Raw genomic sequence first — 14785 nt, forward strand, 5'->3', positions numbered from 1 at the left:
CATGGATGTGCCAAGGTCTGGAGGTGCTGGCTGCTGAAAGCTTGGGTGGGACCCCTCCTGGGACAGCAGGGGTGGCTCCTGGCTACATTTTAATAATTCATTCTTGGAATAAGCTATCTTTTCTCAGAAGAGATTGAATTAGAAATACACTGACACAGAAGCAGCTGCACGCAGATTCTGGAACCAGGTCTATGGGCAGCTGAATGCCCAAGGTGTGCCTGGCCCTGTGTGTGTTGCGGGGGGAGCAGGTTTAAACCCTGGAACGTCAGGGAAGGGCAATTATCTGCTAGGATTATAGATACGTCTCCCTTACAACAGAAAATGAATGTTAAAGTTTTGGCAAATCTGAGGTTTTCACAGCAAACCCACTAAAATGAAAATAAGGTCCGTAAGATAAGAAAACCTTATCTCTCCTCCATTTTATTCTCAGAATCTCAGAATGGTGCCTGGCCCGTGGAATGCATGTGACTATGTGTTAAACAAACAGACCACAAAATAATTCCAAACTTCCTCATAATGAAGAACCAGAAATTCAAATCCCTGAAAAAGTATAATGTACACAGAAGTCTTTATCTACCCAGAAAGAGGGTGCATGTAGTAAATTCTATCCTCTACACAGGAAACCCCAGAACAGCATGGTCTGACAACTTTTCACTTCCACGAACTGACTTGTTCAACAATCTGTGCTGTCCCCAAGGAACTACTAGACACTTGAAATGTCACTGAACAGACTATAACTAGAGAAGCTGAATTTTTAGTTTTATTTCACTTTAATTAAATAGCCACGTATGGCTAGTGGCTACAGTATTAGATGGCACAGCCCTAGAACGCAAAACTATTTGCTTAGCTTCTGTTTTATTTTACCACAAAAATGACCACAGCATAACTATCTAAAATGCTAACATTAAAATATATATATTTTTGCTCCCACATTGTCCAGAAAATGAAAACATCAGAACTATCCAAAATATTAAAATAAAAATAAGCCCAGATATTTACTCACATCCCCTCAAGAAAGAAGCTGGGTTTGGCCTCATGTAAGCTTGGTTAGGTACTCTGAGAGCCACTGCGAAGGAAGTCACAGAGATTACAGTGTTCTTCACACAGGTGCTCAGAGGACCCCAAGCTTCCCAGGGGCCCTGGGCACCGCCCCGTAAATACCTGTGCTGAGGGCTGTCCGCCCAAAGGGATGGAGCTTGACTGGATGGCAGACACGGTGGTGGTGGGCGGGAACCGGGCTCTTACTTGCATCCCGCCTTGAGCCAAGGCTGCGGTGATCATCTTGAGGACAGAGGGACAACAGACAAGGTGATCGCAACAAAGAGACGCAGTGCAGGGGCAGCTGGAGAGGGTTGTGCAGCCTCCATGACAAGGGTGAGGGGCCTTCAGGGGCTGGGGACAGCCTGGTCTACAGGTTTAAGCCCACAGCATCAGGCCTATCTAGGCCCTGGGAATCTGGAGGAGTCGCCAGGAATGCTGCCTCCAGGCCTTTCTGTTCTGCTGGCCCACATTCCTTCAACAAGCTGCTGATCTGCCTTCAAGGCCAGGCCTCAAGGGCCAGGGCGGAGTTTCTGTGAGACCAGGCTCCTGGGATGGACTCTGAGAAAGTATACTCCACCAAAGCTGGTTAGGAGAAGTCAACTGTCATTAAACTGGAGACAGTGCCCCAGTAAGTCAGCCCATAGCACCTTTCCTTCCAAGGGCCTGAACTCAAACTGTCCTCCTCGCCTCCAGAAGTCTGAGTTTCTACCAGAGAACTAGTTTGTAACTAAAATCAGGGGGAAGCAGGCAAGTGAAGCCTGAGACTGCCTAAAGCCCCAAGCTTCTGAGAAGATGCACCTCCCCTGACGACCTGGTCCGGTGTGTCCCTAAATATACAAGCTGACTCCAGACTAGAATTCCAGTACACACCGGGACCCCCCTCCTCATCAGCATATACTTCCGAAAGCATCAAGGCAGCACTGCTGTGAGTCAAGGCCTGGCCTGCACTGCTGGGTGCCGGTGGTCTCCTGCGGCCCCGTCACTCACTCTGGGCCTGAGCCAGGGATGGGGAACAAGCCTGCAAACACTCACAACTGTTCAGATGAAATCAAACAGAAACAATGTAGCCCCTCCGACAGGAAGTGGGATGATCGTGGAAAAACAAAACATCTGTCCCAGGAAGCTGAGAGCCAGTCCCTGAGGCTGAAGCAGCGCTGCCGGCCCCTCAGTCCCGGCGGCGAGGCGGGCCAGGACGGAGCTCTGAAGCAGGGCAAAGGCCCGAGCGCAGGCCTCTGGCATCACCAGTGTGCCCCACACTCCCATCCATGGCGGCATGCAGCAGGCACCACAAGCTGGGGGTGACACACTCAGTAGCAGACTCCAGCCTGCACCTCCCACTGGCTGCAGGAGCCGGGCAGCCCTCAGACAGGGCTGGGAGCAGACATTCCTACAGCCACCCCAACAAAAGAACTGCCTGGGGTGGGCGATGAGGAAGCCATTCTGGTGTCTGTCGAAACACAAGCACAGTCCTGAGGAGCCCACCACTCACCACCCCGTCAGACACTCAGTGGGACACTGGTGAGGCCGTGAGGACAGGAAGCCTCGGAGAAACACGGCTCTCCCTAAACCCAGGGTGGATCACAAGCACTTCTCTCCCTGGCGCAGCCCTCAGCCCATGGTCAGATGGGGGTGACAGGGAACAGTGTCTGTTTCCAACCACTGGTGCACTGTGCTTGGAGGAGCCCATCTGGGCCTAGTGGCCACTCAACAGTGCTCCTTCCAGAGGGAGAAAGGCCTGGAAGTCAGTCAGGTGGTACGAGAGAGTTGCAAATATTTTCCAGGAAGAAACAAAAGTAATAAGGACTGAAAGCTTAAGTCTAATTTGCCGCTGACTGGTTTCCCTGTAACTGAGAACTCCTGGGAGGAAAAGCTCATTTTCTTTTAACCACAAATTCTAATGAAAACACGGCAGTAGCGTCTACTGGATCAGAGGAGCCAGGCAGCGCACACCCAGCAACTTGTCCCATTCTCCTGCATGACATCATTTCTCTACCTCCCAACACACATCGACCCAGAAAGGAATTCACTCCCCGCCCAGAAGGCTGCGGGCCTGGCTCCTCCATGGTCACTGGTCAGGAGGGCCCAGAAAAAGGAGAGGGGGGGGGTCCATGCAGGGCTCCACATCAGGGAAGTATCTCTGATGATAATGCTCTGTAACTGGAGAATTAGTTAAGTTGCCATATGCCAAAAAGAATAGAATGTTAAAAGATAAAAACAGGGACTGTTTGGAAATGGAGACACATTCTGTTCTGGTTTTATCTGCAGTCACAGATAAAATTTAGGAAAGAAACAGAAGTTAGTGCAGCTCCTTTGTATCCCATTAAATCCCACTGTGGTGACAGTGACATCAGCTTTCTTGTTTGCAAGAATAACACCAGATACGAGAGCCAGGCATATAAAAAACAGGGCACACCAATTTTCCTAGTACACCAAAACCCCCAACTCAGCCCCTGGTTGAGCACCACGGAGCGCTGGACAAAGCCCCTCTTTTCTTCCCTGACAGGCAGGCTCAAGAAATCAGGCATGGGGGGCTGCCAGCTCAGGCCCGACCTCAGCACTTCTTTCACAGAACTAGCATTTGCCCCTGCGTGTAGCAGCTGACACATGCAAAATTGCGACACGTGGCCACTTAGTCCTGATGTCAAATGCGTGGGCACCACACAGGAGCCCTAGCTTGTGTTTTTGAACTTCTGGTATATGACTGCCTGATACAATCTGAGGACATCAAAGTGACCCAGTGACTCACTTCTGGAAAGCATCAGGAAACAATCCACAACCTAGTGAGGCATCAGGACATACATCCCAGCTAACAGCAAAAAACTAAAAATAAACTCAGGATCCAAAAACAGAACAATAAGATGCATTCATAAAAGGAATGCTACCCATAAAATAATGTTGACTGAGAGATTTTAATTACAGAACGTTTTACTTCTATTGTAACGTGACTGGGAATAAGCTACACACAAAATCCGATGTATATCCTATGACCTTGACTATGTAAGAACTGAAAAGATGCCAAACTGTTCTGCTCTGAAATGTTTCCCTTATTTACAGTTCTTTTGACTAACCACCTTCTATAGTCACCACATGTTTTTTAAAGTTTTGGGGTCAGAATATCTCTTGTCTTGTCTCTCCACTGTGCCAACCCAAGTTGCAAAGGAAGGCTTGTCCCACCCTGGGACCCCGCTGCTAACAGAAAGCAGGGATGCGGGCCAACCGGCCTCCACAAAATTGCACTGCTTGCCATGAGCCCGGAGATGAGCCAGCAGACCAGAGGCAGAGGATAGCCAAGGTTCTGCGTCCGGGCCGAGAGGCACAGTGCGAACATGCACTCACACGCCTGGGCTTCAAGAACACTCCCTCTGCCGCTAGCCTCTCACTCACCCTGCCCAACGATGGTCTGTGATACACTGGAATGAGGTGGACATTGCTCCTAAAAAAACACTGGAGGCACATTCTTCATAAAGCCAAACCCACCCATAAGTACTCAAGTGGTGTTCTCCTTCATCCTCCCCAGCTACCGGAGTGCCTGCCTGAAAGAAGAGGCCTGGTCCCCGCTCAGCTCTGCCTGCCAGCAGCCCTGTGTGCTCCACCCAGAGGGAAAGATTATAATAAATCAAGTTACTCTAGAAGCAACTGAGCCCATAGCTGAGCTCATAGCCAAACTTCCGAGCTGGCTGGACTAGAACTTCAGCAGAAGCAAAGGGCAGAGTAACTGTTGGGGAAAGCAGTGCCAAACACAGGCTCCCTGCAGCGTCCTGAGTGCACACAGCTATGTCTGCTTTTGGAGGGTGGTAAGATGCCAGGGAAGTTACGGGAAGTACACCTCCTGGAGCTACAAGCCTAGAAATACATTAGCAGGATGGGCCCAGATCATCGCAAAACCAACTGTCCAATGACAGCTCATTCCCAGACACCAAGAAATGGAATGAAAAGGGAAGTCTGGCTTCAGAACAGCCCATTGGAAGGTAAAGAATGTCTGGCCTCTCACTTTCCTACCAGACCGGACCTGAGAACCAGAAGTTTCCATTAAGAATGGTCTTGGGACACAGGAGAGAGGGTCAAACATGGCAAGGGTAGTGGCGTCTGTGGGCTGGGCGGGTTGTGCACCACCTCCTTCTCTGCATGAGACACCAAGAGGAGGGAGCCCGAGGAAACCTGAGGACGAGCGCAGGACACACAGCGGTGGCAGCAGAAATGGACTCCAACCTGGTCACAAAGGGGAGCCAGTCCCCTCTCCAGCTACAGATGTGAAGTCCATGCTGTGTTTTGCATAAGACCATGTCTGGGCAAGCTGGTGACACAGGGAACCTGGGCCCAGGTCACTCGGTGCAGTGACCCTGGAGGCTGCTGAACTGGCTCAGCTGCATCCAAACGCCTCAGGCCCCTCCGTCAGTAAGCTTCTTCTCAGGTGGCTTCCCACGACCCCAGCAACGTGGCTGGGACCAGGAAGGACTGCTTCTGAGCCCACCCCCACAGTGGAATGTCATCTGACACTAAATGAACACACCAAATCCCAGAGTGCTTGACAGGCGGCCCTGTACACCAGATGGGGAGCTCGGCACACTCACAGGTAACAAGCGGGACAGGAATGCAGAAGGCACTAGGTGGCTGTAGTCTCAGCACATCTACTAGCACGTTTGCTCCATCTAAAGTCAACACTCCCTTCTGAGCTGGGGCTATCAGCACTCCCACCACTGGGTAGAGACAGAAAGAACCGAGGCCCCAGACTGGATGTCTCCTCACCTCAGCACCAGCGCAAGGGCAAGGGATATATCTAGGGAGAAGTGACAGGGCCAATCTCCAACCCCCAGGAACCAGTAAGAATTTGGGCTCTACTGGGAAAGGCAGCACAAGGTCTCCTCCATCCCACTGACATCGAGTACACAGAGGGCAGACGTGGCAGGCCTCGGCCACACTTCCCAGCACAGGCGGTGAGTACCAGAAGTCAGCCAGACAGGGGACCACAGCATAAGCTCACGCTATCAGCTGGAGCCAGACGCCACCATTCTCATGCTTTTCCCAGTTTCTAGAAAGCTACTGTCCGCCCCTGCCAGCCCCATACTTGGAGCTGAGGCAAGCACAAGACAGCAGTTCTCCCCTCCTCAATGGGTGGTCTCAGAAGAAGGAAAGAGGTAAGATAAAGGACATGAGAGGAGAGGTGGGAACGACGCATGCACTAATGCAGCTGCGGGACCCAGATATGACCAAGCAGAGCCGGCTACTCCATGACCACAGAGGCCAGCTCCAGGAAAGCCGTCATCTCGCAAAGTGCCGGCAGAAGAGGAGCCCCATGCTTTACCAGCCTGGCCCCTGATCCAACCAGGACCCTCACCACACTGCACGGAAATCCAGCTCCATTCCCAAGTGGACATGCACCTGCTAGCAACTACAGCCCTTGGCTCTGATGGCCCTCACCTGGACCCCAGAACCCACTATCTGGGGGGCCTGAGCTGTCGGCACCGCTGGCTGCTGCTGCACCTGGGGCTGCACCTGGGGCTGCTGCACCACCATGGGAGCTCGGACCTGAAGGAAGAAGGGAGAATGCAATTTGGAGCCACAGAGAGCAGAGCACCCACTGCTTCTGGGGGAGCTTTGAATCTCAAAGCTTTTTGTGCAAAGGGGGATGGGATCTTATGACTTCGGTGGGCATGTCACCTTACTGGCCATTCCTAATCCCTTAGCCCATCAGAAATGTCCCATACCGGCCTGGCTCTGAGCTGGCACTGCTGAGCCCACCTCCTCTAACCCTGGTGGGAAGTGCAGCCTTCCCACTGAGATGTCATCACCAGCCACCACTGCACGCAAAGCAACAGCTCCAACTGTGCCGCCCAGCCTGCTCAACCTCTGGGCCCAGCACACTGACAGTCTACAAGAGTCCCACTCAGAGCCCTGATGCCTCAGAGGAAACCAGGGTGGCTGGCTCCCAGGTGACAGGTGCACTCATACCTGTTCCTCATAACTACCCCTAGCCTTCCAGCCTGTCCCTGTGGGCCTCCTATTCACCTGCTACTGTACTTGGTTCAGGCATAGCCTCTCCCTACTCCATTCAATAAATTGAAATAGAAAAGGCTGTGAAAACCAAGGAAGTGAGCAAAAAATGAAAATAAAAAACAAACAAACAAAAAAAAAACCCCACATTAAAATGGTCCCTTGATATAGCTACTCCTAAATTGGTGACAATATTCTGTCATCTATGTAAATGTTACTGATTGGATTTGCTTTGTAGAGATGCCTAATGAGAGAGTAACATTTTATATTAATATCCCCCTCCAAAATATGGTAATGATGAGTATCTTTGATCAGGAACTCTGAGCAGCTAGCAAATCACCATGGATATTCAATGGAGGTGACACGTCCTCACCTCAGTGAGAATGCATGTGCTCCTGTCCATCTAACCACCCGCAATGGTAAAATGGCCGTGGCCACCACCGAGATCAGCCATGCTGCTTGGAAGACAAATTGCTACCCTGGTAGCAGGGTGCCCTCTGTGCAGCGTGCAGGAGCTCTTGGAATACACACTCCCTTACTGAGCCAGACATGGAGGCCAGCATGGGGAAGAGCCACCCAAGTCCCAGTACTAGGAGAGAGGACATGCCACCAACAGCTAAGGAGCCCCAGAAGCTGCTCACAGCCACCAGCTGCACGTGATACCAGAGAAGAGCTATGACCCAGCATGAGTCATGGGTACTCACAAGTTTCAGCTGTGGCTGGGTGTACAGCATCTGTCCAGGGAGGGCTGGAGCTTGCGACACCAAAGACTGGGGCTGCGACTGCGGGGGGAGCTGCGATGGCTGGTTCTGAGCAACTGGCGGTTGCTGGGGCTGCGGCTGGGGCTGGTGGTGCTGTGGGTGATGCATCTGTTGCAGCTGCTGAGGCAGGGCCTGGGAGAGGGGAGGCTGCGGCTGCTGCATGGGTGGCTGCTGTATTGGTGGCTGGGCCTGCAAAGCCTGCTGCTGCTGCTGCTGCTGCAGCTGCAACTGTGCCATTCTCTGCAGCTGCTGCTGCTGCTGCTGTATCTAGGAGCAGAAAAGGCAGCACCCTGTCACCACATCAGCCTCTTGGCCCCGTGCCAGCCTTGCACCCAGGAAGCCTGCCCGGGCTGCCTTCACACGGGGCAGAGGGAGCACTTCCCACAGAAGGACACTGAGGACACACCAAGAGTGCGCTGTGCCCTGGACATCAGATACTAGTCTACCCCTAAGACTGAGAGGATGAAAAATTCAACGGAAATATCGGGAGGGTTCAGTGAAGGGTAACTTAGGGGAGCATCTCCATGGAAGCTGGGATAAACGTTCAGGTGACTCAGATCTCTAAAGTCACTCCAGTGATGCTGCTCGGTCCCTACAGTGGTCAACGGTACAAGCCTCACAAACACGGCCAGTGTCTGCTTTTCAGGATGAGGATGAAAAGTGGGACTGAAGACTCCTTGTTGGCTCTGGGAGAGAAGCCTCCAAGATCCACAAAAGTGGCCACTGGAAAAAGGAGTCAGCGAGCCAAGGCCTGGAGGAGGTGGAAAAGTGGAGAGGTCTCAGAGATTCTCTACCTCGACCAAGAGCAGACCTAACAATAGATGCTTACCACATCTGGATGCTTACTGCAAACTCTGGGAGGAAGGGTCTTCTTAGAAGCAGGGCTTCTAATGTGACATTGCCATGACCCTGCACGGCACTAGATGGAGGTCGGTAGGTGCTGACACTGCACAGGCCCAGAGATGGCTCAAGCATTCCTGCTTCGTGGAGTGTTCTTCTCACTTCTTGATTCAATTAACTCTTACACGAATAGCTTAAACCCAGAGCCTCCACTGAGCTAGTCCCCAGCCCACAGTAGGCCTGCAGCTAGACACCTAAGCCTGGCAGAGAGGCTCTCCTTGTGCAATCATAGCACCCTCCTAGCAAGTCAGGGCCCATTTCACCTCCATGTCCCAGGCCCTGTGGAAAGCCCATGAAAAAGGAAGCTGAGGTACCAGAGGTCAGGAGGATCCGCTGCTGGCTCTGGGCCCCTGAACCCAGCAGAGTGGCTGGGGTGTGTCTAGGCCTTAAATGGTCACCAAGGGAGGCCAAGTATGGGAACAAGAGCACCTGGTACCTGTTGCTGGTTTTGATGTTGCAATTTAATCAGGTGTTGCTGCTGCTGCTGCTGCTGCAGCTGCTGCTGCTGCACCACTGCCTGGAACTGCTGCTGCATAGCATTCTGCTGAGCCTGGAACTGCTGCTGCTGCTGCTGCTGCTGTTGCTGCTGCTGCTGCTGCAGTGCCACCTGCTGCTGCTGGAACTGTTGCTGCTGCTGCTGCTGCAATGCCACCTGCTGAAGCTGCAGCTGGGCTGGAGATAAGACCCAGGAATCAGGCCAGTGGTATGAGGCAAGCAACCGGCAAAGGCCCATTTCCTAGTGCTGAACACCCAGGTAGGGTGGTAAGACCACCTGCTGCCCCGCCTGCTGCTGGGATTGAACAGATGTGATGCGAGCAGCATTCATGTTGATTATAGAACTTACTGTTATGAACTGCTCTATAATAATAAAGAAAAAAGAAAAGGGTGAAATCTTTTGGATGGCCAAAAGGCCCGGCCTCTTGTGACCACTAATCTACTTTCTGTCTTTATGGTTCACCTATTCTAGACATTTCAAATTAATGGAATCTCACAATATGTGGCCTTTGTGACTGGCTTCTTTTGCTTAGCAAATTTACAAGGTTCATTGATGCTGTAGCATGTATCAGTACAGTATTTCATTTCTTGTTATTGCCAAATAGGATTCCACTATATGAATTTCCTACATTTAGTCCATCCATTCATTAGCTATGGACATTTGGGTTGTTTCCAGTTTTGGGCTGTTACAAATAATGCTGATATGAACAATCAGTTACAAGATTTTCTGTGGAGCAGTTTCTTTTGGATTGATGAACAGGTTGTAAAATTGACTGTGGTGATGGTTGCACAATTCTATGAACATACTAAATACTACCCAAAGTTTCACTTTAAAATGGGTAAACTATATGGTATCCAAATTACATCTCAATAAAGCTGTTATAAAAAAATACGGAGAGATCCTTTGTATACTTTGACAAGTTTCCGCCTATGGTACCATTTTGTGAAATTATCATCTCACAACCAGAATGTGTGCTCATTTGTGAGGATGTGAATATTAAGTTCTATGCAATTTTCTCACCTGGGTAGATTTAGTCACCATCACAGTCAAGATACTCAACAATTCCAGCACCATCAGGATCTGTAGTGGCGCCACCCCCCTTTGACAACCCCACCCCTCCACCCCCGGCAACCACTACGGTATCCTCCATTTCTGAAACGTTGTCACATAAGTGTTACATAAGTGGGACCATACAGTATGATCGGTTTTATTCATTCAGCATAATCCTCTAAAGATCATCCAGGTTGTAATGTGTATCAATAAATAGCTCCCTCTTTTTATTGCCAAGTAGTATTCCAAGGTACAGCTATGACAGTTTGTTAGGTCATTCATCACACCAAGGAAGGACACCTGGGAGTGACCGCAACTTTGGGCTATAACGTAAAGCTGCCATGAACATTCATGTACATGTTTTTGTATGAACCCAAGTTTTCATTTCTCTGGGAGAGATGCCCAAGAGTGAGACTGCTGAGCTGTGTGTTTTGTTTTTCAAGAAGCTGAACCATTTTACATTCCCACCTGCAATGTCTGAGTGATCCCGTTTCTTCACATCTTTGCCAGTATTTGGTGTTGTCACTGTTTATTTTAACCATTCTGACAGGTGGAAGAATTTTTTAATTTATCTTTTTGTTACAGATTTCTCCGTTTGACAGTCAGAAAATATTTTGTATATAGCGGTAACACTTTGAAATTGCTGAGGCTTGCAATTCTCTAAATTTATCTTTTGTCTGCCTAATATAATTATCAATAACCAAGAGAGGTAATGCCTAATAGATCTTTCTTTTCAAACCTTTTTTTTCAGCTTATATTTTAGGTGTGTTCCTTATAAAAATTATATAGCTGTATTTTTCCTTTTATTTACATCCAATATCATATTTCCTGTCTTCTAGCAGGAAGTTTATTCACATTTATTGTGATTATTTATATTTCAATTTTTTTGTATTTGTTTTCCCTTTTCTAACCATCTTTTCCCTTTTTTGCTTTTCAGCTTTATTAAGGTAAAACTGACAAGTTTTTCTTCTTTTATAAATTGTATTTCTGCTTAATGGTTGGATTGAACTTTGTGTTGTTTGGATTTTTGTTTTTTTTCTCTTATTCCATGTGTCCCTATTGGTTCAGAATTTACAAACTACGTTTATTGTTTTAGCAATACTTTTTCAATTTTTTCATGTATATTTAGGTTAATAACCTATAAAGTTTGGGCATATTTTTAATCTCTTTCCCAAATACAAGGACCTGAGAATCCTCTCTATTTTTTTTAAAGTAGGTTTTGTAGACCTGATTTGCTTGATATATTCCACCCTCTGCTTTCCATTTAATTTGGTCCCTGTTTATCTTCTTACACCCACACAGCAGACTTATAGTAAAAGGCACAATAGAATAATGGGGTACAGCCTCTAGCCCAGACCATCCTAATTCAAATCGCAACTGTCACTGCTCTATGCCTCAGTGTCCTCAGTTGCAGAAAAGAGACAACAGTACCTATCCCACATATTAATAATAAATATTACAGGTAAAACACTCAAAATAGTGCTTGGAGTGTAGCAGGTCCATATGGAGGTTAGCTCTGAGCATTATTTTACAGAGGTAATTTTTGTTTACACCAACTGTTCTCAACCTTGTCCTTACTTAATTTTGTGCCAGACAATCCTATGTTATGGGGGGCTGTCCTGTGCATGTAAGACATTTAGCAGCGTCTCTGGCCTCTACCCACGGGATGCCAAGAGCACTCCCACAGCTGTGATATCAAAAAGGTCTCCAGACACTGCCAAATGTCCCGTGGGGTGCAAAACCACTGGGAATCACCGGTTTATATTTACACACATTTACTGCTTTAGATGAAAAACATTCTTCTCCCATCTTACACCTGGCATCTTGGGAAGGATAGTCTGAGAGGTAAGAGGAAATGATGAGCTACTAAGACTACGTCATTAACCTTTTAGTGAAGGTCTCTCAGGCTTTATTTATCTAAAAGTGTCTTTGCTCCCCCCAGTTCCTTGGGGGAGTGTTACCGGCACACAACTGTGGTTGGCAGCTCTGCTCTCAGCAGTCTAACTACCTCCTACGACCTTACTGACGCCACCACTGAATCTGCTGAGGCCACTTCTTGCTCCTTACAGAAACTGGCTGTTTCTAAAATATTCTCTGGTCCTTGGTATTCTGCTTCTCACAACACATTAAGGCATGGATGCCTTATTTAACCTGTGTGGGTGTGTTGAGCTTTTCCAAGAAATTGTCTCCTCACATACAGCTGTGCTTCCATCCTCTCCATTGGTCCTTTTATTAGACACTAGTCAGACTTTCTGGTTTTATCCTCTACATTTCTTACCCTCCTATTTTCCATGTCCTCTTCTCTGGGCTACTTTCTATGTAATTTCTTTAGCTTCTAGTTCACAAATTCTTTCTTCAGCTATATCCTTTTTACTTTTTTTTTAAATTCCAGAGAGAGAAGAAGGGGGAGAGAGGGAGAGGGAGAGAGAGAGAGAAACATTGATGTGAGAGAAACATCGATCAGTTGCCTCCCGTACGCACCCCGACAGGGGACTAGGGGACCAAACCTGCAACCTAGATGTGTGCCCTGACCAGGAATTGAACCTGCGACCTTCAGTTTATAGGACAACACTCCAACCAACTAAGCCACACCAGCCAGGGCCTTTCTTCAGCTATATCTAATCCACTGTTTATTCATCCATACTTTCTTCTTTCAGTAATTTTTTTGCCTTAATTTCTACAAGTTCCATTTGGTTCCTTTTCAAATCTGATTGGTCACTCCAGATAGTATCACAGTGCTTGCTCACTTGGAAGTCCATCTTTTATTTGTTTAAGCATGCCAAGCCCATATCTAACAATTGCTATGTGTGTGGTCCCTGGGAATTTCCACATCTGTTGTTTCTGTTCCTCCTCATGGTGTCTTTGCTTCCTTTCATGCCTGCTGATGTTGGTGTGCTCAGTCCTTGACCTTAACTACAATTCCCACAGTCCTAATCTTGGGAGTATTCTCCTCCAATTTGCCCTTGCTTCTGGGGGAGCTAGGGATGCCAAGGGCCTCAGCACAAGTCCTGCTGGATGGAGGGATCCCAGGCTTGCTTTCCCCCACCTTTGCAGTGGGCCAAGGCACAGCAAGGCAAAGAGCGTCCCCTACCTTCTGTGAGCCCAGCAATCCAAAATGCAGCCTACCCAGGGTCTAGTTATCCAGAAGAAGGAGGGCTCCTCAGCACCCAGTCTGTCAAACAGCCAGAAATAGTACTTATTGTTTTAAAGTCAGTTTTACACACACGATATAAAAGTCATTGAGGAACAAAAATGTACAGAGAAGTAAGTTTCACTCCAAACCTGTACCCAAGCCCACGGCCTCATCTATAGTCAGCGTCTGTTTCCTATGACTAACCTGGGCCACTTGGAGGCTATCACAGCGCACCCTGGACTGCCCTTTGAGAGCCCTAGCAAAACCTCTGACTAAGGTCCTGCTCTCTGGGGGCACTGGATTAAGGCCTGCAGTGGGATCTGGAAAACATGTTAGAAAGGGATAGCAAAAGCCTATTGGGCCATGACACCTATTTCAGGTAGATTAGGCAGGCAAGAGGTCAAAGGCAGGGAGGAAGGTCTCTGAGGGAGGGAGCAGCAGAGCATGAAAGTAGAGAACCCATTTCAACCTTCCTCTAGTGCCACCCAGGAGACCAGTTCCTCCCAAGCTGAAAACAGGATGTGAGTCAAGGTCAGACTGGGGAGGGTACAGGCAGGATACCAAAGCTTTTGCCACTGAACTAACAAAGTCTTAGGTATGAGACTGCAAGACAAATCATGGGAACATTCTAAACTCATACATTTTAAAGCTGTTTCTTTTTTTTAAAGAGTTTCATTTATTTACTTTAGAGAGAGGGGAAGGGAGGGAGAGAGAGGTGAAAGGAGGGAGAGAAATTTGTGAGAGCTACATCGATGGGTTGCCTCTCATGCACCCCCAACTGGGGACCTGACCCACAACCCGGCGATGTGCCCTAACTGGGAATTGAACCAGCAACTTTCGGTTTGCAGGCCGGCACTGAATCTACTGAGCCACACCAGCCAGGGAAAAACTATTTCTTATTATAAAATATAAGTTTGTGATAGAATAAATTCAACCAGCATACCAGAGTATAATGTAAAAAGGAGTCAGGGCCGACACCTCTCCTGTACATTCTTCCATAAGCTACCTTGTACGTGTGTCAGGTGTGCTGATAAGACAAAAGGGGACAAAGGAGCTCAAGATGAAGAACCGAGTGAAGAGCTGAGTCTGACTGCAAGACATCAGTAAAAAGAAGAGAATGAAGACCTGAAGAGGAAGGGGATGGCTGGGAATGGAAGGTTCCAGTGCAGGAGTAGGTAGGAATGAGGACACACGTGGCATCTGAGAAGAGCAAGGCAATGCTAATACAGGGTGCTCAGGGTCAGGCAGCCTGGGTTCGACCTCAGCTCTAGGCCACACTACCTTATGGGCAAAGCAGAGGCAGTGACACTGTCCTCTTCATAGGGTTACTATGAGGAATACATGATAAAAATACATCAAAACACCACCACCCGTACACGAGTATTCACAGCAGCTTCGTATCTCTAACAGTCT

The 14785-nt window shown here is 48.6% G+C and overlaps 1 protein-coding gene across 7 annotated transcripts in view; it reads right to left on the minus strand.

The window, feature by feature from the left end:
- MED15 (mediator complex subunit 15) overlaps nucleotides 1–14785 on the minus strand; it is a 51503-nt gene that overhangs the window by 9233 nt on the left and 27485 nt on the right. For 4 of the 7 annotated variants that reach the window (XM_090291946.1, XM_090291945.1, XM_090291951.1 and 1 more), the window contains 4 exons: nucleotides 9130–9365; nucleotides 7737–8060; nucleotides 6460–6567; nucleotides 1162–1281 (listed from right to left, as the gene is read on the minus strand). In XM_090291946.1, the coding sequence (XP_090148072.1) occupies nucleotides 1162–1281; nucleotides 6460–6567; nucleotides 7737–8060; nucleotides 9130–9365 (788 nt within the window). The remainder of the gene's footprint in view (nucleotides 1–1161; nucleotides 1282–6459; nucleotides 6568–7736; nucleotides 8061–9129; nucleotides 9366–14785) is intronic. The other 3 variants (XM_090291947.1, XM_090291948.1, XM_090291950.1) reach the window with 3 other exon arrangements.

The sequence above is a fragment of the Furipterus horrens genome, unplaced genomic scaffold (assembly GCF_987537825.1).
Source record: "Furipterus horrens unplaced genomic scaffold, mFurHor1.1.pri manual_scaffold_11, whole genome shotgun sequence".
Classification (NCBI taxonomy): Eukaryota; Metazoa; Chordata; class Mammalia; order Chiroptera; family Furipteridae; genus Furipterus; species Furipterus horrens.